This window comes from Lampetra fluviatilis, chromosome 64 (genome assembly GCF_964198595.1).
Source record: "Lampetra fluviatilis chromosome 64, kcLamFluv1.1, whole genome shotgun sequence".
Taxonomy (NCBI): Eukaryota; Metazoa; Chordata; class Hyperoartia; order Petromyzontiformes; family Petromyzontidae; genus Lampetra; species Lampetra fluviatilis.
This window is the reverse complement of record NC_136338.1, coordinates 2,966,338-2,989,274: the sequence shown is the minus strand read 5'-3', so window position 1 is coordinate 2,989,274 and position 22,937 is coordinate 2,966,338. Positions and strand designations below refer to the sequence as shown.

Sequence of the window (22,937 nt, the reverse complement as noted above, 5' to 3'; positions counted from 1 at the left end):
TACGGTGCGGGAGAAGCTCTACATACGTACGTATAATGAACGACGAAAGGACAAGATGAAGGGAAACAGCGAAAGACAAGAGGGGACACGGAGGAGAAAATTGTGCACCGGTCCTGTCTATGGAGAGAACGCTGAATGATGATAATACGGAGAACATGGTAATGGTGGAAGTGGCCGCGGTGGTAGCAAAGGTCACGTAACTGGATAATAAGACGCACCCCAAAGTTTTTCTTGAAAAGTGCAGGTCAAAATAGTGTGTCTCGTGTGAGGGAGAATGCGTTGCTGCTTGGGAGTACGTCTGTATGTATTTTGAAATTTTTTCACGCCGTACGTCGTGAACAGAACAAGCTCCCTGGATGGAAGCTCCCTGATGAACACATTGTCGGCGAAATAACGGATTCTGGTCTTCAGGCCTTCACGTGCCGAGCACACACATCCCCTAACTTCACCGCACACCTTGTAGGGGACTCAGTTTTTGAGCTTGCGATGATTCGATGCTCATGCCCATTAGATGTACCAATGTCCGATATTGGCTGTTGTTCGCAATTGCGCCCGATCAAAAAATAAACGTACGAATCGGAGGTGCGGGGGAGGACAGCAAACGCAATTTTTTTTGTTCTGTATGTTGAACTTCTTTCGCGCAGTACGTAGCCAGCCGTGCTCATCGTTGTCATTGCCTTGCGCGCCTCAGCTGACGAGGATGAACCTGGAGGCGCAGCGCGTGGAAGCCGAGCTCCGGGACGAGCTGGCGGGGGGCGTGAGCCGAGCCGTGAGCGAGGCCGACCGACGGCAAATTCGGCAGCTCGAGGAGTCGCAGGCCGCACTCAGGATGGAGGTGTCCAAGTACGGACGCCCTGCACCGACGCCCACCACTGACCTCATAACCCAGCACTGTGCTTTGCATAGCGCTGTGCACTTTGAAATCTAGATTGAAAACTCATTTCTTTAGAACCTTCTTGTTTCTTTCGGTAAATTCACGTAGAAGGGAAGTAATAAAATAATAAAAATAAAACATAATAAAATTATTCTCACGACGTTTCGGCCACAACGCAAGCAGCCGTCCTCAGGTGAAGACCAGGTCTGTCGGACGGCTGCTTGCGTTGTGGCCGAAACGTCGTGAGAATTATTGCATTATGTTTTATTTTGTTACTTCCCTTCTACGTGACTTTACCGAAAGAACCAAGAAGATGAATCCCTGCAGTCACGAAAGCTTTAAATCGAAATTCTTTAGAACCGTATACTCTTTGGTTCTTTCGGTAAAGTCACGTAGGTATAAAATAAAATAAGTCGCGACGTTTCGATCGCAACACGGGAAAAATATCATCCAGCAGTGGAATCTGCTGAACCAGCGAGACAGCTGTTACAACAAGAGGTTATTATATACGTGGCGATGGGCAAGCAGGCAGGGTCTGAGCTGGAAAGGAATTCCGTCCACGGACTCAAGCACGTCAGTTGTGCGCCTTTTGGCGTCATCTGTTCCAACACCATGTGAGACTAGGCTCTAAGGAAAGCTGTCTCGGGTGTGGACCAATCAACTTCAAGGACAGTGCATATATTATCAGAGTTTTGTTTTTTGTTTGCATTATGGCCGCAGGTATTGTGGTCTATGCAAACATGACTCCTTGTAAAAAAGGTGTCAGTTTTGTTGCCAGATAGAAGGGTAAAAAAAACAATTATCACGTCAGTTGTGTTCATGGGGGAGATTAGGGAGAGAGGGATTAGGGAGGGAGAGAACGGCTTTTTGCATTTAGTTTGTTGCCCCCCCCCGCACCTCCGATTAGCACAGTTGGCTGTGTACGGTGCGAAAGAAGTTCAACGCACGTGTCCGTGCGTGCGTGCATGCAGGCAGCGCGACGTGGCGGAGGTGGCCAGGGCTCAAGCGGAGTCATGGGCCTCCCGCCAGCACTCGCACGAGAAAGAGGTTGAGTCTCTGCGGCGCCAGCTCTCCGACCTGCAGGTCAGGGGTCACCGTGTGCCGGTTATGGGCAGCGAGATGTCCAGAATTAACTTGAAAGTACACGTTTTTTTTTATTACTATTTTAACTTTTTTTTATTTACCAGAAGAGTGAAACCACAACATTTACAATTTTTGAGTAGCACGACGTTTCGCTGGTAATTACATCCAGCATCGTCGGGCAATTCGCCAGAATGGTGTTGTGGATTCTCTCTTCAACACAACGGTGGGCTAAAGTAGTGAACTATTTTGTCCTTTGTCAACGTGACACTTTTTTACTGATTGGCCGTGTCGGGTGGTGGAGGGTTACGGCACATTTATAAATAACGCGATCTAAACCCAAAAACGTTTATTATGAATAATATTGATTGCGAAAGCCTACACGTGTTCAACTGGTTGCACAGAGTTTTGTGGTAGCCGTGTCCTCACAGCGTACTGACTCACACCACATGCAATCGATGAATGCATTATTAGCCCCGACACCTGACCCTGCTTGACCCCGAGCCAAGTTCAGTTGTCGTTTTGTGAGGCCAGCGCAGCACGATTTGGTTCCGGCGCGTCATGGCAAGTTGCCACGTGGAAAACGCGGTGTGAGATCCCATCAAGTGATCGCCTGTATGTGTGTGGCTAGCGACAATTTGCACAGTAGGGGGCACAGGTGGTGCACCTGCCAGCCATCTCAGCCAACCCACGACACCTGGGTCTGTCCTGCGATCTCCTGCCAGCGAGCCTTCGACACTGCACGTGCCCTCAAAGTGCGTCTCGCCTGGCACAGACGCCGTGGTGACATCGCCACCGCCGAGTGGCGAATGGCGGTTGTTGTTCGAGCGGCAGTGCAGTCGCTAACGCATTGTGACCCGAGGTTGATACCCATTCACGACTTTTAACAGTGGTGAATAATTGAACTGGTCCCGTGTTTCCCCTCGGCCGACTCGGCCTCAAATGAGTACCTGGTGCCGTGTGTGAAACATCACCACTGGGGAGAGAAACGACTGCCGGGCATGGTGTTGGCCCACCCACCCTTTCGTAGGTGCATCTCACTAACAGCACTCGCCCCCCCCCCCCCCAACAGTCTGTTAAAGCCTATACGGGGGGAAAATGTTTGTTTTAATCGCGGGCAGTGCCGCTCGGATGAGAAGACGCTGCTGGGCACGCTGCACCAGCACATCATGGCGCTGCAGCTGAGCGAGGCGACGGCGCTGCGCAAGCTGGAGACCGTCCGCGCCAAGCTCAGCAGGGCCGAGGCCTGGGGCCTCCGCCTGGAGCAGCAGCTGGACCAGCGAGAACAGGCAAGCGCCACACGGCCACGTCGTCATCGTCATTGTCATCAACCGTGATCAATCCGCTGGCTGGGTGAAGGTTTTGCCAAGCTCGTCCCGTCCCTCGTGGTCCACCGGATGGACATGATCCATATTAGCTCCATCTCCGTGGTTCACGTCCTCTCTAGGGTATTGACTCCTTTGGCTGGCACTCCTTCATTAGTCTTGACCACACGCTATCACCCCTTCTGTCCAAGCAAACTTTTTATTAACAGTCTATAATAATGTGTTCGTGTAATCCACGTGTTCTTTTTTTTTTCACTTTACAACTGAGTTTCGAAGCGTTGGTGCATTAGTTCTGGCCATCCGTCCATCCATTCGTCATCATAACTCTTATAAAGATGATCCAATGTTCATTAAACTGTAATACAAAGATGATAATTGTTTTTTTACCCTTTTATCTGGCAACAAAACTGACACCTTTTTTACGAGGAGTCATGTTTGCATAGACCACAATACCTGCAGTCATAATGCAAACAAAAAAACATAACTCTGATAATGTATGCACTGTCCATTATCAGAGTTATGTTTTTTGTTTGTATTATGACTGCAGGTATTGTGGTCTATGCAAACATGACTCCTCGTAAAAAAGGTGTCAGTTTTGTTGCCAGATAAAAGGGTAAAAAAACAATTATCATATTTTTTACTGGCAAATGAGGTTCCAATGGTGTAATACAAAGTTTTGTTGCTATTGGAGACTTAACCTACTAATAAACTCGTTTAAAAAAGTTTTTTAAAACAACGAATTTATTAACAACTTCGTTTAACTCACGGTCGAGGAGTACGTCAATGCCGCCTGAGAGACACGCGGCGCCTGCTTCTTGTACGAGCCGATTCCACAGTTTAGGGACCACGCCGTTTTTGACCTACACACAAATATATATATATAAATAATAAGGCGTCCATACAAAGTGTAAATTGCTTTTCAGTCAATTTGGATTTAAAGCTTTCGTGACTGCAGGGATTCATCTTCTTGGTTCATTCGGTAAAGTCACGTAGAAGGGAAAAAAAATAAAAAAAAAATAATAAAAATCTGACGATTGCAATCGAAACGTCGTGATAATTTTATTGTTTTATTTTTATTATTTTATTATTTCCCTTCTACGTGACTTTACCGAAAGAACCAAGAATATGCTTTAAGTAGCGAATTAATTGATTCATTGATGCCGATTTTGATACAGGCATGCATTGTCACCGGATCTGAGTACGCGTGCAAAATATGAAATTGATTGGACAACGGGAAGTGGACGAAATTTTAATTACAAGATTTGACCCAGACAGACAGAGGAATCAAGCTAAGTAACACCGTCGAAAAACCAGTCAAATTGATCGAAGGCTTTCCCAACACCCGCAATTGCATCGCCCGTGCGCATCCCTCCACGCTAACGCAAAGGCACACATCCGATACAAAAAGCTTAACGCGACGGGACAGAGTAGTTGGTTGCCGTAACGACGCTTGTGGAATCGATCCACCTTCAACCCCCCTGCCCCGGTGCAGACTCTGATCCACGCGCGTGCCGAGGGCCACAGCCGCGCTGGCCACCTGCGCCGTGCGCTACAAGCCCTGCGCCACCGCTACGCCGGTGCCGTGCCTCTCGCTGAGCAGGAGCGCTTCCACCGCACGCTGGCGCAACTGCAGGACGACGAGATGACGGCCGCAGAGGTGAGAGGCGCCGTGGGCGGCTCGTGCCGCGCAAATGGAACAGCGGCTGGGACCGTCTCGCGTTGACACGCTAATCTCTCACATTTGCAGTAAAACCTTGGATTGCGAGTAACTTGGTCTGCGAGTGTTTTGCAAGACGAGCAAAAATGTGTAATTAATTTTAACTCGATAAACGAGCGAGGTCTTGCAATACGAGTAGTGCAGTACGTACATTATACGCTTTGTCTGCCAAGCGTCACGTGATCACAACTGAGCCGATGGTTCTTCTCTCTCTCTCGATGTGGGATTGTGGGTAATCGTCTCCCATGCTCGGTCTCAGTCGGCGTGCCTCACTTCTATAGTCAACATCCGTGTGAGCGTACACTGTTTACTACAATATAGTGTTGTGACCACGTGTGTGTGTGTAAAGCATTTTTTTATTTTGTGTCCAAGTGTAGTGACTGTTCTTTAGTAACTGTACTGCAAGTGAAAGTCGTCCAACACAATAACCCTCCTCTCCTCTCTCTCGTCTCCCTCACACCAGCCACGATTAAATGTAATCAATAAATTTGATTACTTTATATTAAATTTAAATAATAAAAACATAATGAGTTATTATTTTTCGATTTAAAGCTTTCGTGACTGCAGGGATTCATCTTCTTGGTTCTTTCGGTGAGGTCACGTAGAAGGGAAATAATAAAATAATAAAAATTAAACATAATAAAATATTATGTTTTATATTTTATTATGTTTTAATAGCGTCTTTCCGACAGACCTGTTCTTCACCTGAGGACGGCTGCTTGCGTTGTGGCCGAAACGTCGTGTTTTATTATTTTATTATTTCCCTTCTACGTGACTTTACCAGAAAGAACCAAGAAAATTAGTTGTTAGATACGAGGCTTAGCTCATTGCCAAGCGTGACACACGGCGGCGGGACGGGTGGGGTGCGAGGCGCGATGCGGCCCGTCGTCATTCGCCGCCGTACATTCTCTCGCCGCCGTACATTCTCTCGCCGCGGACGCAGGAGGCGCGCAAGTGCCGCGAAGACCGGAGGTTGGCCGAGGACCGCCTTGCCGAGCTGGAGATCAAGTCCAAGGGCCTGGAGGAGCTCGTGTCTACGCTGAAGGACGCACGGGGCGCGCAGAAGGTACGGCCACAACAACCGTGCACGAATCCGAGAATCGTGCACGCGCGTACACGACTCTCGGATTCGTGTACGCGCGCGACGATCGCACGCTCGCTCGGTTAATGACGTCATTTTCAAACCGTTGAGTCAAAAGTAGGTTGTGGGTTTTTCGGCAGGGAAGCGTCACGGCCCGGAACGGGGACGATGACCAACGGTCAAAAATAACGGTCAAGAATAATTGACGGAGTATGCCTCTATGTATGTACGTGTGGTGAACTTCTTTTGCGCCGTACGTAGCCAACCGTGATAATCAGAGGTGCGGTGTGGGGGGGGGGGGCGGTGAAGAACAACAAACTATGGGTCTCTGTGTGAGTCTGTGGGTCTCTGTGTGAGTCTATGGGTCTCTGTGTGAGTCTATGGGTCTCTGTGCGAGTCTATGGGTCTTTGTGTGAGTCTATGGGTCTCTGTGTGAGTCTGTGGGTCTCTGTGTGAGTCTATGGGTCTCTGTGTGAGTCTATACGTTTAAAATAAAATAATAATAATAATAATAAATGATAAAGAACTCAATTAAATCACGACGTTTCGGAGGCAACACAAGTCTCCGTCTGATGACCATGACAATTTTGACAACGACGATTCGCGTGCGTCTGCGCAGGTGTGCGAGTGGCACAGGCGCATGCAGGAGCTGCGCGTGAGCGAGCGGCGCACGGAGCGCGAGGCGACGCGCCACCGGGACGAGGCGTCCCGCCTACGTGCCGCCGTGGAGGAGCACGAGAGGTCGCGCTCCCTCCTCGAGCACGAGATCTTGCAGCTCAACAAGGTGGCGGTGGTAGCCTCCAGCCAGCAGACAGCTTCTTTATCCCCTTGTCCAGCTCGAAGCCAGCCTCTCTAACCCCACGTCCAGCCAGCAGCCAAGCAGTAGCCAGCCTCTATCCCCATGTCCAGCCAGTCACCAGCCTCTCCGTTCATCCCCTCTGACCGTCCGGCCACACCAACGCAATATAACTTAGAGGCCAGCCCATCAATCCGTCCCCTCTTGTCTGCATCTTCGTCCACACCATTATAATATAACTGCATGATGCCAGCCTGCCCTACGGAAGGAACATTTAACCTGGTGCTCCTCTTCTCACTCACCAGTCATCAACTCACCTCTGATGTGTTTGTTACATTACGGCTGGGGTTGCTGTGTTAGTGTACGTTCCTACGTCCCTGTTGTTGGTCGACGTCGCTGTCGTTGTGCGTGTGTCCGTCAGTTCCACGAGGAGAGTCAGCTCGCGTGGGAGCAGAGGGAGCTGGAGCTGGAGAAGCAGGTGGAGGCGCACGAACGGCAACAGAAGGAGATGCTCTCCGCGGCACGCAAGGCACGCACGCACATAGCACTCCACTACCACGAAAAATAAAGATCCCCTGTGTAGCCTTCACAGATTGTTTGGGAAAGGGTTGTTAGCGAGCACCTATGAAGGCCGGCACGGCACACGAGTGGGTGGGTGGGTGGGTGGCCAGCACCACGCCCGACCGCCTTTGTCTCCCCAGTAGCGATGTTTTTACACACCGCACCAGGTTCACATTTGAGGCTGAATCAACCTAGAGGAGGCCCAGGACCGATTCGGATAATCGCCACTGGTGTTGGCCCTGAGTGGGGATCAAACTCAGGTGACTGGATTCGTAGCGGCAGTGCGCTAACCGCGACCACCCCTTACACATGTGGGCAAGTCACGTAGAAGGGGAATAATAAAGTAATAAAAATAAAACATAATAAAGAGAGAATTTGTGAGAAGTTTTTATTACGTTTTATTTTTATTATTTTATTATTCCCCTTCTACGTGATGACTTTACCGAAAGAACCAAGAAGATGAATCCCTGCAGTCACGAAAGCTTTCAATCGAAACATGTGGTGTATTTCTAGAAGCTGCCAGCACGCAGAGCGAAACATTGTACATCGTGTACCCATGCGGTACAGGACACATCGGAGAGCTATAGAGGACGAGAAGCAGCACCGTGCAGTTGTACTGAAACGATTATCACAAATATTTGGAGTTAACCCTTTTCTACTCTTTGGTTCTTTCGGTAAAGTCACATATAAAGATAAAATAATAAATTAAATACTAGCATACGACGTTTCGATTGCAACACAAGCATTCATCATCAGGTATAAATGAAATAGAAACACAAATCTAGTATACTTAGAAATGTAATGTAATACAACAGAGACTCTCTGTATACTTAGAAATGTAATGTAATACAACAGAGACTCTCTGTTGTATTACATTACATTTCTAAGTCTACTAGATTTGTGTTTCTATGTCATTTATACCTGACGTCGTATGCTAGCATTTAATTTATAATTTTATCTTTATACGTGACTTTACCAAAAGAACCAAAGAGTAATTCCTGCAGTCACGAAAGCTCCAAATTTAGTTTGAACCCTTTTCTACTCCAATGACGTACGTGTGCGTCTTCCAATTCCGTTTCCGATGACGTTTGCCATCGGATAAAGGAAAGTAACTCGATCGGTACGGGAGGGCGTGCGGCACAGCTTGGCGCCAGCTGTCATAGAGTGCGGTCGTATTGCTACGGCTCTCTGCGGTGAGTGCAATGTCTTTTTAAATCCTTTATATTAAGTTCACTTGCTTGCTTGCGCGCTTACGACCGTGCAAATCTTGTGGTCGTTTTTTAACCCACTTCCCATGATCCAATCGAGCTGACATTTTGCACACAGACTCGTTGTGCGTGACAATTTATTTTCGTAAATTTTTTCCCAAAATTTTCCACTTTTTAGGGAATTTTTTTTTTCATATTTAATTTAAAATACCAATGTGATAAAAATGAAACTATCACTCAAGAAAAACATAAATGAATAATCAAATAAAACCGATGCCACGCATATAAAGGATTTATAGTGAAAAACTTTGTTTTTACGGGTTAATTTTGAAACAACTCTGAACCACTGGCGCGTTCTGAGATTCGGCGGTGAACGTGACCCCCGCCCTGCAACTTACAAACGTCTCGGAACGTTGAAAGGGTTAACGCCGTTTTCTTCTGTGGACTCAGTTTGAAGAGGTCGGCGGCACCGTGCCAGACACGGGCCTGCCCGTGGCTCAGCAGCTGGAAAAGGCGATCACGACGATCCGTGGCCATGTCAAGACGATCCTGCAGAGCCAGGCGCAGTGCCGCTCACTCGAGGAGGTGTGGGTCGCACACACGCCAACAACAACGTGAACCCCGGTTCCGCAACACCGGCGTCTTGCAGCTTTATCCAACTGCCCACCTCCTTGCTCCCTGCCGTCCGCTGACTCCACTATCCTCCTCTTTCTATAACGGCTGCCATCATTTTCAATGGCTGTCAGTTTTTATACTTGTGGCTCCTTCCCCACTGCCGCCCCCTTTCTCACTGCCGCCCCCTTTTCCAACTGCTGCCCTCTTTTTCCCACTGCCACCCCCTTTCTCACTGCCGCCCTCTTTCCCATTGCCGCCCCTTTTCCAACTGCCGCCCCCTTTCTCACTGCGGCCCCCTTTTCCAACTGCCGCCCCCTTTCTCACTGCCGCCCCCTTTTCCAACTGCCGCCCCCTTTCTAACTGCCGCCCCCTTTTCCAACTGCCGCTCCCTTTTCCAACTGCCGCCCCCTTTTCCAACTGCCGCCCCCTTTTCCAACTGCCGCCCCCTTTTCCAACTGCCGCCCTCTTTTCCAACTGCCGCCCCCTTTTCTCACTGCCGCCCCCTTTTCCAACTGCCGCCCTCTTTTCCAACTGCCGCCCCCTTTTCTCACTGCCGCCCCCTTTTCCAACTGCCGCCCTCTTTCCCACTGCCGCCCCCTTTCTCACTGCCGCCCCCTTTTCCAACTGCCGCCCCCTTTCTAACTGCCGCCCCCTTTTCCAACTGCCCCTGTCTTTTCCAACTGCCGCCCCCTTTCCATCTGCCGCCCCCTTTTCCAACTGCCGCCCCCTTTTCCAACTGCCGCCCCCTTTCCAACTGCCGCCCCCTTTTCCAACTGCCGCCCCCTTTTCTCACTGCCGCCCCCTTTTCCAACTGCCGCCCTCTTTTCCCACTGCCACCCCCTTTCCCTTCAACCACCACCCACACTTGTCACCATGGCTTCTCTCTCTCTCTCTCTGTCCCTCCCTCCCTGCCGCTTCTGCCGCAACGAGCAGCAGCTGCAGCAGAAGCAGGACGCTCTGCACAGCGCCGAGGCCAACGTGCTCTCTCGCGAGCGCGTCATCAACGAGCTGCGCCTGCGCCTCCCGGCGTCGGCACAGCGTGAGAAGCTCCTGGCAGCGGCGGTGGCGGCAGCAGACGGTGGCGGCTCCAGCGAAAGTGGTGGGGCCCTGGTCGCGACCCAGCGCGCCGTGGCCAACCTCCAGGTCCGGCTGGACCACAAGGAGCAGCTCGTCGACAAGTACCAGCGGCAGCTGCAGCAGGCACAGCAGGTGGGCGCATTGAGGGCACCGACTCGTCAACCTTCAGTTTCAGTTTTTCATTTGTTTGGTATAGCCCTGTGAGCCATTCGGCTCTTGAATCGGGTGCAACCGCAACAAACAAAGAACAAAAACATGGACAAGAAAACATCTTAAAGTGACTATGTGACTCTGCGCAAACAGAAAAATACAAGAAAAGACAGCAAAATATTGCAGAAAAAGCACCGTACACCAACGCTGTGTGCAAAAATCCCAGTGGGATGCAAGTCAAACAACAACAACAACCACAAGACAACTTAGATGAAGGCCATCAGTCTAACTCCGTACTACAACAAACAAACATGGCCAAACCAAAAAACTTTTCGAAATCACCAAAATAAAGCCATAAAACAATGTAACAGTGATCATAGGAACTGTGACCGAATTTTCTAAATAAACGACCTAAGCAACATGTACCACCAAACCCTGCAGCCATAGCTGGCTCATTGGTGCTCACTAACAGCACTTCAGCTGTCGCCTGATGATGCTGGTTGTAATTCCCGTCGAAACGTCACAGTACACGAATTGTAAATGTTGTGGGTTTACTCTCCAACACACCGGTGTGCTGAACTAGTAACAAATTGGCATGTTTAGTTTACGTGACAAACATGGATAATTGGCTGTGTCGGGTGGTGGTGAGTTTCACGACACATTTGTGTTCACGCGATTTAACCCAAAATAACATCTATTATGGAGCACTTAGGATATTGGCACTTGAAATGTACTGCTATAGAAGGATTACCGCATCTAAACTGGACCCAGAGAGTGACTCAGGGTAGAAGTAAGAAAAGAAACAACAGGGAAATTAAAAGTGTGTTGTTTGGGAAAAATTGAAGGAATCGCAAAGAGAGGAAAGACCTAACAGAGAACGGCTTTATGGCAAAATTAGAAATCGGTTCCAGAAATCTGTGCGCACTACTTGAGAATATTGACACCAGACAGAGGAAAGTGTAAAAAAATGCCAAAATGTGCAGTGGAATCCAACGGCCAATCTGCCCATAGATCGTGATGATGATGAGGAAGAGGAAGAACGGCACTTGCCCCAATGGTCTGTTAAGACCAGGCATGTCCAAAGCCTGGCCCGCGGGCCAATCACAGCCCGCGGGCAGATTTCACACGGCCCGCAGCTTCGGTCTTATAACGTGTTATTTACGGCTCGCCAGCTCTGTCAGAATAAATACATCATAAAACTCATGGAAATTTAAGGTATTCTATACAGTTTGTTCAATGTTATCTGACTGAATGAAAGGCAGAATTGCGTTTTTAGAGTTGTTCCCGTCTGCCTGAGTGGCTTATATTTGGTTACATTGTCATTTGAAAAATAAAGGTAATTGTGACAATGAATTTTTTTTATAACAGTGTGTGTATTTCCACGTAACTTTTGTGGTTAAAACAATGTCAAAAGGATCTATTGGCCCCCGGGCATCTTCACCATATCAAATGTGGCCCTCTTTGCAAAAAGTTTGGACACCCCTGGTTAAGACTATACGGGGAATCTTTGTCTTTGTGTCGGTAACACCGGTCTGTGTCTTTCTCTCTCTCTCACGTTCCCTGCTGTGGCTCAGGAGTTGGAGGAGTTAAACCGGCAGCACGGCGAGGAGATGAAGGTGGTGCACCACAAACTCAACGCCCAGTCCAACGCCACCTTCAGCAAGTTCAAGCAGGCCGTGCTGGTAACGGCGACGCACACGCAGGTCGACAAGTTTCGGCGGCGGCGCGTCTGTCCGCCGCATTGATGCAGCGCGGTGCGTGGCGTGTTTTCTCTCCCCGTGGTCGCGTGGATTTTCCGTTATTTTTTCTTCCACATTTACGTCGCGTTTAGAGTATTTGGGCACTACAAGTTTCCACGTGATGACAAGCCGCCTTCTTTGAGCCGTCATTTATGATGGACAGGTCGCTTCTGAAAAAGCGGACCTTACCTGGTAAAAGAAAATAGTTGAGAATAGCACCGCTGCTATCGACAACAATGCTGCTGCTGCTACCGCTGGTGCTGCCAATGCTGCTGCTGCTGCTGCTACCGCTGGTGCTGCCAATGCTGCTGCTGCTGCTACCGCTGGTGCCGCCAATGTTGCTGCCGCTGCCAAATCAATGCCACTTCCATCACCGCCAGTTCCACCGATTCCGCCGAACGTCGTTCCCTCACCCGCGCTCCCCTTCCTCTGTCGGTGGCCATGCGGCAAAACCCCTGGCAGGAGACGCTGAACTCCCGGCCAACGGTCGCGGTGGCGCCGGCGAGCGCCGCCCAGCTGACGCGGCTCGCCGAGCTCGAGCAGACTAGCGCCGAGCAGGAGGAGGCGATGGTGGCGCTGGCGGAGAGGTTGAGGGCGACCCTCGCTGACGCCCAGCGCCACAAGGTGCAGCTGCTGCAGCAGCTGACGGAGCATCGCGCCGAGACCGCCAAGTACGAGCTCTAGATGTGAAGCTTCTTTCGCGACTGCAAGGATTCGTACTCTTAGGTTTTTTCGGTCAAGTGACGTGGGTAAAGTAATAATAATAAAATAAAATAATAATAAATGAAAAATAACTCAATTAAATCACAACGTTTCGGAGGCAACACAAGTCTCCGTCCCCAGGTGGGACCGTCACAGCCAAATTGACTGTATCAAGTGAGGCAAAGTTCCAAGAGACAAGATCTTAAATGCAAGTTAAGGGGGAAGGTGGGCGGGGCTAAAAGAGAACAATCCGTGTACCTCGATTGTTCTCTCTTAGCCCCGCCCACCCCCCCCAACACGTTCCATTCATTGGCTACCACATTCCGATAAGCCCCTCCCCCTTAACTTGTATTTAAGAGCTCGTCTCTTGGAGTTTTGCCTCACTTGATACAGTAAATTTTAGCTGTGACGGTTCCACCTGATGACGGAGACTTGTGTTGCCTTCGAAACGTCGCGATTTATTATTTTATTTCTATTATTGTCTATATTTTTTATTTATTTACGATTTATTTTTGCCTACGTGACTTTACCGAAAAAACCTAAGAGTATGCTAAGTACGAGCTTTGATTTTTCGTTTCCTTTTGGTGACGACGCTGTTCCCGCGCGTGGACCGTCACAAAACACACACGGTCCGCCGGTGAGGAAGAATTTTTTGATGCTGCCGAATATGATTAAACAATGAAGCGTACACATTAGAGGTAATAAAGTGATTTAATAAAAAATATGTTAAATGCTGTTTGGCTCTTTCGGTAAAGTCACGTAGGTATTAAATAAAAGAAATCACGACGTTTCGGGCGCAACACGAAAGCTTCAAATCAAGATTGAATATATGAAATGGTTTTATTATTCTATTATTATTTTCATATTTAGAAATTTGTATTATAATTATTACAATTACGAAAATTATCCATTATTAATAAATATATCTAACGTTATAAACACTCCAATTATTAAAGATAAAAATTTATTATAATTATATATTTTATTCTGATAACATTTGCAACACCAAGTGAGAGCTTAAATAAGCATTGAAGCGTACACAGAGGTTATAAAATATTTCAATTATTCTTTTTAAATCCTTTATATTAAGTTCACTTGCTTGCTTGCGCGCTTACGACCGTGCAAATCTTTCGGTCGTTTTTTAACCCACTTCCCGTGATCCAATCGAGCTGACATTTTGCACACAGACTCGTTGTGCGTGACAATTTATTTTCGTTAAAAATTTTTTCCTAAATTTTCCACTTTTTAGGAAAAAATAAATTATATTTAATTACCAATTGCTTAATGGTGGCAGGCAATCATCTGACCCATAGGTGGCAGCCATCTCAAGCCAGAGGACGAGAGGACTCTAGCCGCCACGCATATAAAGGATTTATAGTGAAAAACTTTGTTTTTACGGGTTAATTTTTTACCACGATCACATTTCCAATTTCCCCACACAAGACCGGCCTCACCGGAGCATTTGCCCCCTACGGTTCCCGCCCTGTGGCCCAGCCCGCCAGCCCTGCCCGTGGAGACACGTGCGTGCGTGCGTCTCTCGTCCCGCGCGCGCGCGTGTGCGCGTCACAGGCTGCAGCAGCTGCACTCGTCGGAGCTGCGGGCTGAGCGGGCGCGGGCGGAGGAGGCCAGGGCCTCGGAAGCGGCGCTGGCCGAGGAGCTGCGGCTGCTTCGCGTGGAGCTCGACGCCCAGAAGGAAGCGAACTCGCGCTCGCCCACGGCCGGCATCCGGAGCCTCGTGGAGAGGCTCAAGGGGGAGCTGGCCTACAAGGAGAAGCAGTTGAAGGTGTGCGGGAGACGTGACCGCCGCTTTGTCGTTGCACACGCCCGTTGCCTTGTACGGTGGCCAGGAGGTGTTGACTACCTCGCCTGGTGTGCAGGAGGTCGTGGGTTCGAGCCCGACCCTGACGCCTGCTGCTGCTGTATATTTGAAGTTTGCGTCTTTCATCATCATCATCACGGTGGCTAGGAGATGTTAACTTCCTCGCCTGGTGTACAGGAGGTCGTGGGTTCGATCCGGACCCTGACGCCTGCTGCTGTATATTTGGAGTTTGCGTCTCTCATTGTTACCACGGTGGCCAGGAGGTGTTAACTACCTCGCCTGGTGTGCAGGAGGTCGTGGGTTCGATCCCGACCCTGACGCCTGCTGCTGCTGTATTTTTGAAGTTTGCGTCTTTCATCATCATCATCACGGTGGCTAGGAGATGTTAACTTCCTCGCCTGGTGTACAGGAGGTCGTGGGTTCGATCCGGACCCTGACGCCTGCTGCTGTATATTTGGAGTTTGCGTCTCTCATCATCATCATCACGGTGGCCAGGAGATGTTAACTACCTCGCCTGGTGTACAGGAGGTCGTGAGTTCGATCCCGACCCTGACGCCTGCTGCTGTATATTTGGAGTTTGCGTCTCTCATCATCATCATCACGGTGGCTAGGAGATGTTAACTACCTCGCCTGGTGTACAGGAGGTCGTGGGTTCGATCCCGTCCCTGACGCCTGCTGCTGCTGTATATTTGGAGTCTGCGTGTCTCTCTCTCCCCGTGGTTGTGTGGATTTTTCTCCGGGTCCTCCGGTTTTTTCCCTCCACGTTCAGAAACGTGCGTTTAGAGTATTCGGCTGCTATACATTTCCACGCAATAATCCACTTAGTTGAGCTATCATTTGTTGCCAGGCCGCTTCTAAAAAAGAGCCGCATAGCTCAGTGGGCCTTACCTAGTAAAATAAAAAAAAAAAATAGGTTAAATAGTGCAATGATACTGTAGCGTTCACACACTCCTGTACTATACCATTGCAGTGTCAACACCTGTTACCTGTACTATACCATTGCAGTGTCAACACCTGTTCCCTGTACAATACCACTGCAATGTCAACACACCAGTCTCCTGCACACCATCGGTGTACTGCTCATAGACCGTATTATTGATATGCTGGCGATAATCATCATAATACAGATGATGGTGGTGGTGGTGCCGGCTACGGCAATTGTGATGATCTTCTTGGTTCTTTCGGTAAAGTCACGTAGAATAATAAAAAGAAAACATAATAAAATAATTTTCTTTTTATTATTTTATTATTTCCATTCTACGTGGCTTTATCGAAAGAACCAATAAGATGAATCCCTGCAGTCACGAAAGATTTAAATCGAAATGTAATGGTGATGATGTGTATGTATGTATGTCAAACTTCTTTCACATCCTACCTAACTAACCGTGCTAATCGGAAGTACGGGGGGAATGACAACAGGTGTGTTAACGCTACAGTGGAATAGTAGAGGAGACATGACGACGATGATGATGATGATGATGGTTGTGCTGCTGTTGGGACGGTGCAGGGTCTGAGCCAGGCGATGCTGCGTCTTCAAGGGGAGATGACGAACCAGGCCGAGCAGAACATCATCGCGGCAGCCTCCCAGAAGGAGGAGAGCCTCAATGTGCAGACACTCGTTGACAAGCACGTCAAGGACTACAAGGTGCCATACTCTTTGTTGTTTGTTTCCGGTAAAGTCACGTAAGTGAAAGGTAGGAAAAAAAAAAATCTAAAAACAAACTCACGACGTTTCGAAAGCAACACAAGCCTCCGTCAGAGCTATTAGAGACACGTGATTATGTAGGGTACGAGGGGGTGGGGGGCAACCTAAGGTAAGCTGAGGGTAAGAGAAGTCAAGTAACCAGGGAGAGGACCGCAGGGTAGGGAGTATGGACCCTTGCAGTCACGAAAACTTCAAATCTAGGATGACAAGGTACACGGACAAAGACAAAGATCCTCCCCTTCTCTGTATAGCCTCTCAACCCTTTACCGTTCTGAGGCATCCACAGGTCGCAGGGTGGGTGTCCCCGTTCACCGGCGAATACCGGAACGTCGCAAGCGGTTCGGTGTTAATTTAATTGAGAGAGGCGTAGTAGCGCCGCTGTTGTTACACGCTTTCATTTAACTCTGTCTGTTGTTGTTGTATCCTCAAATCTTATAACTCAATTTGAACCCACTTCCCAATGTGTAGTATCGACTGCAAACTTGGTATACTTATGTCATACTGATGACAATACTATATTCTATAATAAAAAATATATTTTTAAACATTATTTTTTATATCTTATGTTTCGGCTTGGGTCTAATTGTCCACGCTCAACTGACGTTGGCTGTAATTGGCCACGGCCCCTTACATTATGGCAAGCTTCGAACCTACTTCCTGGAGTTGTGGAGTTCTTCCATTACTAGTACATTTCATAAAAGCGTGTTTAAATGTTTTGGCTGCTCTCGCACTGATGATGTCTTCTTCTTGGTTCTTTCGGTAAAGTCACGTAGAAGGGAAATAATAAAATAATAAAAATTCTACATAATAAAATACAATTCTCACGACGTTTCGGCCACGACGCAAGCAGCCGTCCTCTATTTTATTTTTATTATTTTATTATTTCCCTTCTACTTGACTTTACCGAAAGAACCAATAATATATACACCCTCTGTCTTTTTTTTTTTCCCTCTTCTCTTCTTCTCTTCTCTTCTTTCTTCCCCTTCCTCCCTTCCGCGCCAGGCCCGCCTCGAGAGCGCCCAGTCGGAGGCGTCCGCGGCTCGCCGCGAGATGGGCGAATGGCGGCGGCGCGAGCGGGAGCTGTGCGAGCGCCTCGAGGCGGCGGAGCGCGAGGCGCGGCGAGGCGACAGGGAGGGCGGCCGTCTCCGCGCCGGCAAGGAGGAGGCGGAGAGGAGGCGCGACGAGATGCGTCGTCGCGTCGAGAGGATCAATGCGCAGCTGCAGGTGCCCCCGTCGCCGCCGCCGCCGCCCCCCCACCTCTCTCTCTTTCTGCTTTGGTCGCTCGCTCTTACAAACTGAGTAATCATTGGAAAGATGCGATTAACCACGCAAAAAACATTTAACTACACTTATTTGGACCATCTTCATGGACAGACAACTATTACAGGTTATTGATAGACAGCCAGGCTTGTTTTACCATTTAAAGCTTTCGTGACTGCAGGGATTCATCTTCTTGGTTCTTTCGGTAAAGTCACGTGACTTTACCGAAAGAACCAAGAAGTTGTTTTACCATGTTTAGTTGTTTCTTTTTTCACACTATTGTTATGTAGGCCAGGCTTAGTCACAAACCGTACCTCTCCATAACAAAGGCTCAGCCTCTTAAGCCTCACCTTACCATATTAATAAAAAGTGTGCCGTACTTGGCCCTTCCCCCTCTCCAACCATTATATAAATGGAGTGGTAGCTCCTGCAATCTCTCATTTACTTGATACAGCTGTCGTGGCTGTGACGGTTTCACCTGAAGACGGAAGCTTGTGTTGCCTCCGAAACGTCGTGATTTTTATTTTATTTTACTTTTGATAATTTTAATGTTTTACCTACGTGACTTTACCGAAAAAACCTAAGAATACACTCTCACTTCTTCGCATTCGGAATTAACGCTCATAATTTCCGCTATTAACGTCAACTACGGTAAAACCTTGGATTGCGAGTAGCTTGGTCTGCGAGTGTTTTGCAAGACGAGCAAAATTTTTCAATGAATATTAATTTGATAAACGAGCGAGGTCTTGCAATACGAGTAGCGCGTGTATACGCTTTGTCTGCCGAGCGTCACGTGATCACAACTCATATACGAGTGTCTTCTTGGTTCTTTCCGTAAAGTCACGTAGAAGGGAAATAATAAAATAATAATAAAACATAATAAAATTATTCTCACGACGTTTCGGCCACAACGCAAGCAGCCGTCCTCAGGTGAAGAACAGGTCTGTCGGAAAGACAGCATCTAAATGTGAAGAACAGGTCTGTCGGAAAGACAGCGTCTGAATGTCTTTCCGACAGACCTGTTCTTTACCTGAGGACGGGTGCTTGCGTTGTGGCCGAAACGTCGTGATAATTATTTTATTATGTTTTATTTTTATTTTTTTATTATTTCCCTTCTACGTGAACCAAGAAGATGAATCCCTGCAGTCACGAAAGCTTTAAATCGAAACATATACGAGTGCTTTGGATTGCAAACACGTTTCCGGAACGAATTCAGCTCACAATCCCAGGTTTTACTGTAGATATATTTATTTTTTTCCCAGGTAAGGCCCACTGAGCTGTGTAGCTGTTTTTCAGAAGCGATGTGGCCACAAGTGATAGCCCAACACAAAGTGGCTTATCACGTGGCAATTTATAGCCGCCAACTACTGCAAAACACACGTTGATTCTAAATGTGGAGGGAAAAACCCGGAACAAGCAAACTCCAAATACACAGGCGTCAGGGTCGGGATCGAACCCACGACTTCCTGCGCACTAGGCGAGGTAGTTACCATCTCGCCGCCGCATGATGAGAAACCAGCGGAGGGAGCACAGGTAGACAATGTCGTAGCTGACGCTGCTGGCGATGATGAGAAACCAGTGGAGGGAGCACAGGTAGACAATGTCGTAGCTGATGCTGCTGGCGATGATGAGAAGCCAGTGGAGGGAGTACAGTTAGACAATGTCGTAGCTGATGTTGCTGGTGATGATGAGAAGCCAGTGGAGGGAGCACAGGTAGACAATGTCGTAGCTGACGCTTCTGGCGATGATGAGAAGCCAGTGGAGGGAGCACAGGTAGACATTGTCGTAGCTGATGCTGCTGGCGATGATGAGAAGCCAGTGGAGGGAGCACAGGTAGACAATGTCGTAGCTGACGTTGCTGGTGATGACGAGAAGCCAGTGGAGGGAGCACAGGTAGACAATGTCGTAGCTGATGCTGCTGGCGATGACGAGAAGCCAGTGGAGGGAGCACAGGTAGACAATGTCGTAGCTGACGCTGCTGGCGATGACGAGAAGCCAGTGGAGGGAGCGGAGCGAGGTGAGGGAATCTAGCCGAGCTCCAGTCGTCACGGGGAGCAATCGCGCGCATCTAATACCGTCGCCCGAGCCGGCCGTGACGTTGCGGCGCCGCCGCTGCTTCGCGTGCCGGCAGAAGGGCGTGGATGGCGCGGGGAGGCAGACGCAGGTGGAGGAGCTGCAGGGCCGGGTGAAGCGTCTTGAGCAGGAGCTGGAGAAGAAGGCGGCGCAGCTGGAAGAGACGCAGCAGCGGGCGGAGAGAACGGCCGCGAAGGAAGACAAGGTGCGTCCATAGACACTCGTTCATTCATTCACTCGCTCGCTTGTTCTTTTGTTATTGCAAGCAGTGGCCAGAGACGGATGTTGAAACTTCCCAATCGGGGGGGGTGGTGGTCCTGAAGTTTCAAGGTTTTTTTAAGAGGGCCCTACATTCTGTTTATATTTATTGCAACGTAACGCGGGCCCAGTACAATACGCCGATCGCTAACGAAGGGGAAATAGGGCCCGACATTTGATGCATTTCACGATCACATTCATTGTGTTTAATTGTATTTTTTTTCCCCCCTCTGCTAAATATCTACGGTGACACCGCCACATGCGTCCTACCCTCTGCGCAGCGCGACTCACGACCTCCTCTTGATAACAAGATCCAGGATGGTCATGTCTATGCTCCGCAGTCTGGAACGCACATTCGCAGCATCACCTCAATCGCCTCCTTCAAGAGAGACTTAAAAACTCACCTCTATAGCCGCGCTTTCGAGCGACTCTGAGCTTGGCTCCGAGCCTCTGAGTTAGGGCCGTTACGTCCGCAAATTTGTGCGCGTTATGAATTGAATTATTATTATATCGGATACCGTCGCGGGATCTCTGACATCAACCGTGAAGTGGACGGTGTGCCAAAGAGTGTCCGTGGTTCTCCGACAGTCATTGTGAGCCTTGCGCATAGCTCTGAGAGGCAAGGCCGCCCCCTGCTCAGCGCGACAATCTATCTCGCGAATTATTTTTTATTTTACCAGGTAAGGCCCAATGAGCTATCTGGCTTTTTTCAGAGGCGACTTGGCCACAAATGACAGCTCAAAAACAGTAGCTTATCGTGTGGAAATTTATCGCAGCCAAACAGTGTAAACGCACGTTTCTAAATATGGAGGGAAAAACCGGAAGACCCGGAGAAAAGTCCACGTGACGCGGAGAACATGCAAACTCCAAAATGTACGGGCGTTGGGGTTGGGATGGAACCCACGACCTCCTGTACACCAGGCGAGCTAGTTAACATCTCCTAGCCACTGCGGTGATGATGAGAGACGCAAACTCCAAATATCCAGCAGGCGTCAGGGTCGGGATCGAACCCACGACCTCCTGTATTCCAGGCGAGGTAGTTAACATCTCCTATCCACTGCGTTGATGATAATAGACGTAAACTCCAAATATCCAGCAGGCGTCAGGGTCGGGATGGAACCAACGACCTCCTGTATACCAGGCGAGGTGTTAACATCTCCTAGCCACTGCGTTGATGATGAGAGACGTTAACTCCAAATATCCAGCAGGCGTCAGGGTCGGGATAGAACCCACGACCTCCTGTATACCAGGCGAGGTAGTTAACATCTCATAGCCACCGTGATGATGATGAGAGACGCAAACTCCAAATATACAGCAGCAGGCGTCAGGGTCGGGATCGAACCCACGACCTCCTGTACACCAGGCGAGGTAGTTAACATCTCCTAGCCACCGAAGCGGTGTTGGTTAGCAGCAGAGGACTTACCTCCTTCAGGAGCACCTGGTTCTCGGCACGGTAACGCTGCTGAGTCAGCGCGAAAACCCATCGCAGCCAAGTACTCTGAACGCGCGACGTTGATTCTAAACGTGGTGGGAAAAAACCGGAGGACCCGGAGAAAAATCCACGCAACCACGGGGAGGGAGAGAGACACGCAAACTCCAAATATACAGGCGTCGGGGGTCAGCATCGATCCCGCGACCTCCTGTACACATCTCGCCACCGTGGCTCTTCTGCTCATTCTCTCGTGATGGCGGGTCCACAGGCTGAGCCGAAGGAGCAGGTGATACGCTGGGAGGAGGGCAAGCGGTGGCAGGCCAAGGTGGAGGCACTGAGAGGCAAGCTGAGGGACAGAGAGAAGGAGGTGGAGGCCCTGACCAAGCAAGTGGCCGCGATTCGTGACTCGATCGCTCGGTACGCGTGTGAGTGCATGTGTGTGTGTGAGTCCGGCAGGCAAGGCTGCGTTGGCTGGGTCATGCAGCCCGCATGCCCAGCCACCGCATGCCTAAACAGCTTTTGTTCGGCCGGATCGAGGGGGCTAAACGGGCGCGGCACGGGCTAGAGAAGAGATGGAGTGATGTGGTACAGGAGGACGTGGAGCTGAGTGGACTTGCCGATGACTGGTACCAGCGGTGTCAAGATCGGCCTCTGTGGAGGAGGCTCGTGAAGGACGCTACTGGGCAGTTGGAGGCAGTCGCCCTCCAACAACAACGGAGGGCGGAGGAGCGACGCTCACAACAACGAGCGGAGCGCCGGGTGGCTAAAGCACAGCAAGTTGGTACAGTAGGGGGCACAGGTGGTGCATCAGCCAGTCATTTCGGTCATCTCAGTCAGTCGACTCGTGGCACCTGGGTCTGCCCCGTGACCTCCTGCTAGCGGGCGTTCGACACTTCACGTGTCCTCAAGGTGCACATGGCCTGGCACAAGCGTCGTGGTGACGTCACCACCACTTAGTGGCGAATGGCGGTTGTTGTTGTGTGAGTGGGATTTTTGATCTTGGTGTGTGGGAGCGGTAGTGTAGCGGTTAGCGCGCTGCGCTATGAACCCGGCGACACGAGTTGGATTCCCGCTCACGGTCAACATCGGTGGCGAATATCTGGACCGGTCCTGGGCCTCCCCTAGGTCGACTCAGCCTCAAATGAGTACCTGGTGCGGTGTGTACGCCACTAGGGAGACAAAGGCGGTCGGGCGTGGTGCTGGCCACCCACCCCTTTGTGTACCGTTGCGGCCTTCATAGGTGCTCGCTAACAGCACTTGCCCCTACAGTCTGCTATGGCTATATGGGGGATCTTTGTCTTTTGTGTGAGTGAGTGCGGGGGGTGGTGGCGTAGAGGTTAGCGCGCTGCGCTACGAATCCTGCTCACAGCCAACATCGGTGGCGAATATCTGGACCAGTCCTGAGCCTTCCCTAGGTCGACTTAGCCTCAAATGAGTACCTGGTGCGGTGCGTAAAAATATCCCC

At 49.6% G+C, this 22,937-nt stretch overlaps 1 protein-coding gene across 10 annotated transcripts in view; it reads left to right on the top strand.

Annotated features, from left to right (window-relative positions):
- Positions 1-22,937, top strand: part of CEP290 (centrosomal protein 290) — an 84,240-nt gene that overhangs the window by 41,138 nt on the left and 20,165 nt on the right. For 6 of the 10 annotated variants that reach the window (XM_078882264.1, XM_078882266.1, XM_078882263.1 and 3 more), the window contains 16 exons: positions 692-843; positions 1,846-1,957; positions 3,076-3,243; positions 4,772-4,936; positions 5,940-6,062; positions 6,697-6,861; positions 7,295-7,402; positions 9,093-9,227; positions 10,191-10,466; positions 12,059-12,166; positions 12,686-12,894; positions 14,495-14,708; positions 16,252-16,389; positions 17,452-17,673; positions 19,841-19,987; positions 21,741-21,889. In XM_078882264.1, the coding sequence (XP_078738390.1) occupies positions 692-843; positions 1,846-1,957; positions 3,076-3,243; positions 4,772-4,936; positions 5,940-6,062; positions 6,697-6,861; positions 7,295-7,402; positions 9,093-9,227; positions 10,191-10,466; positions 12,059-12,166; positions 12,686-12,894; positions 14,495-14,708; positions 16,252-16,389; positions 17,452-17,673; positions 19,841-19,987; positions 21,741-21,889 (2,591 nt within the window). The remainder of the gene's footprint in view (positions 1-691; positions 844-1,845; positions 1,958-3,075; positions 3,244-4,771; positions 4,937-5,939; positions 6,063-6,696; positions 6,862-7,294; positions 7,403-9,092; positions 9,228-10,190; positions 10,467-12,058; positions 12,167-12,685; positions 12,895-14,494; positions 14,709-16,251; positions 16,390-17,451; positions 17,674-19,840; positions 19,988-21,740; positions 21,890-22,937) is intronic. The other 4 variants (XR_013640547.1, XM_078882270.1, XM_078882271.1 and 1 more) reach the window with 2 other exon arrangements.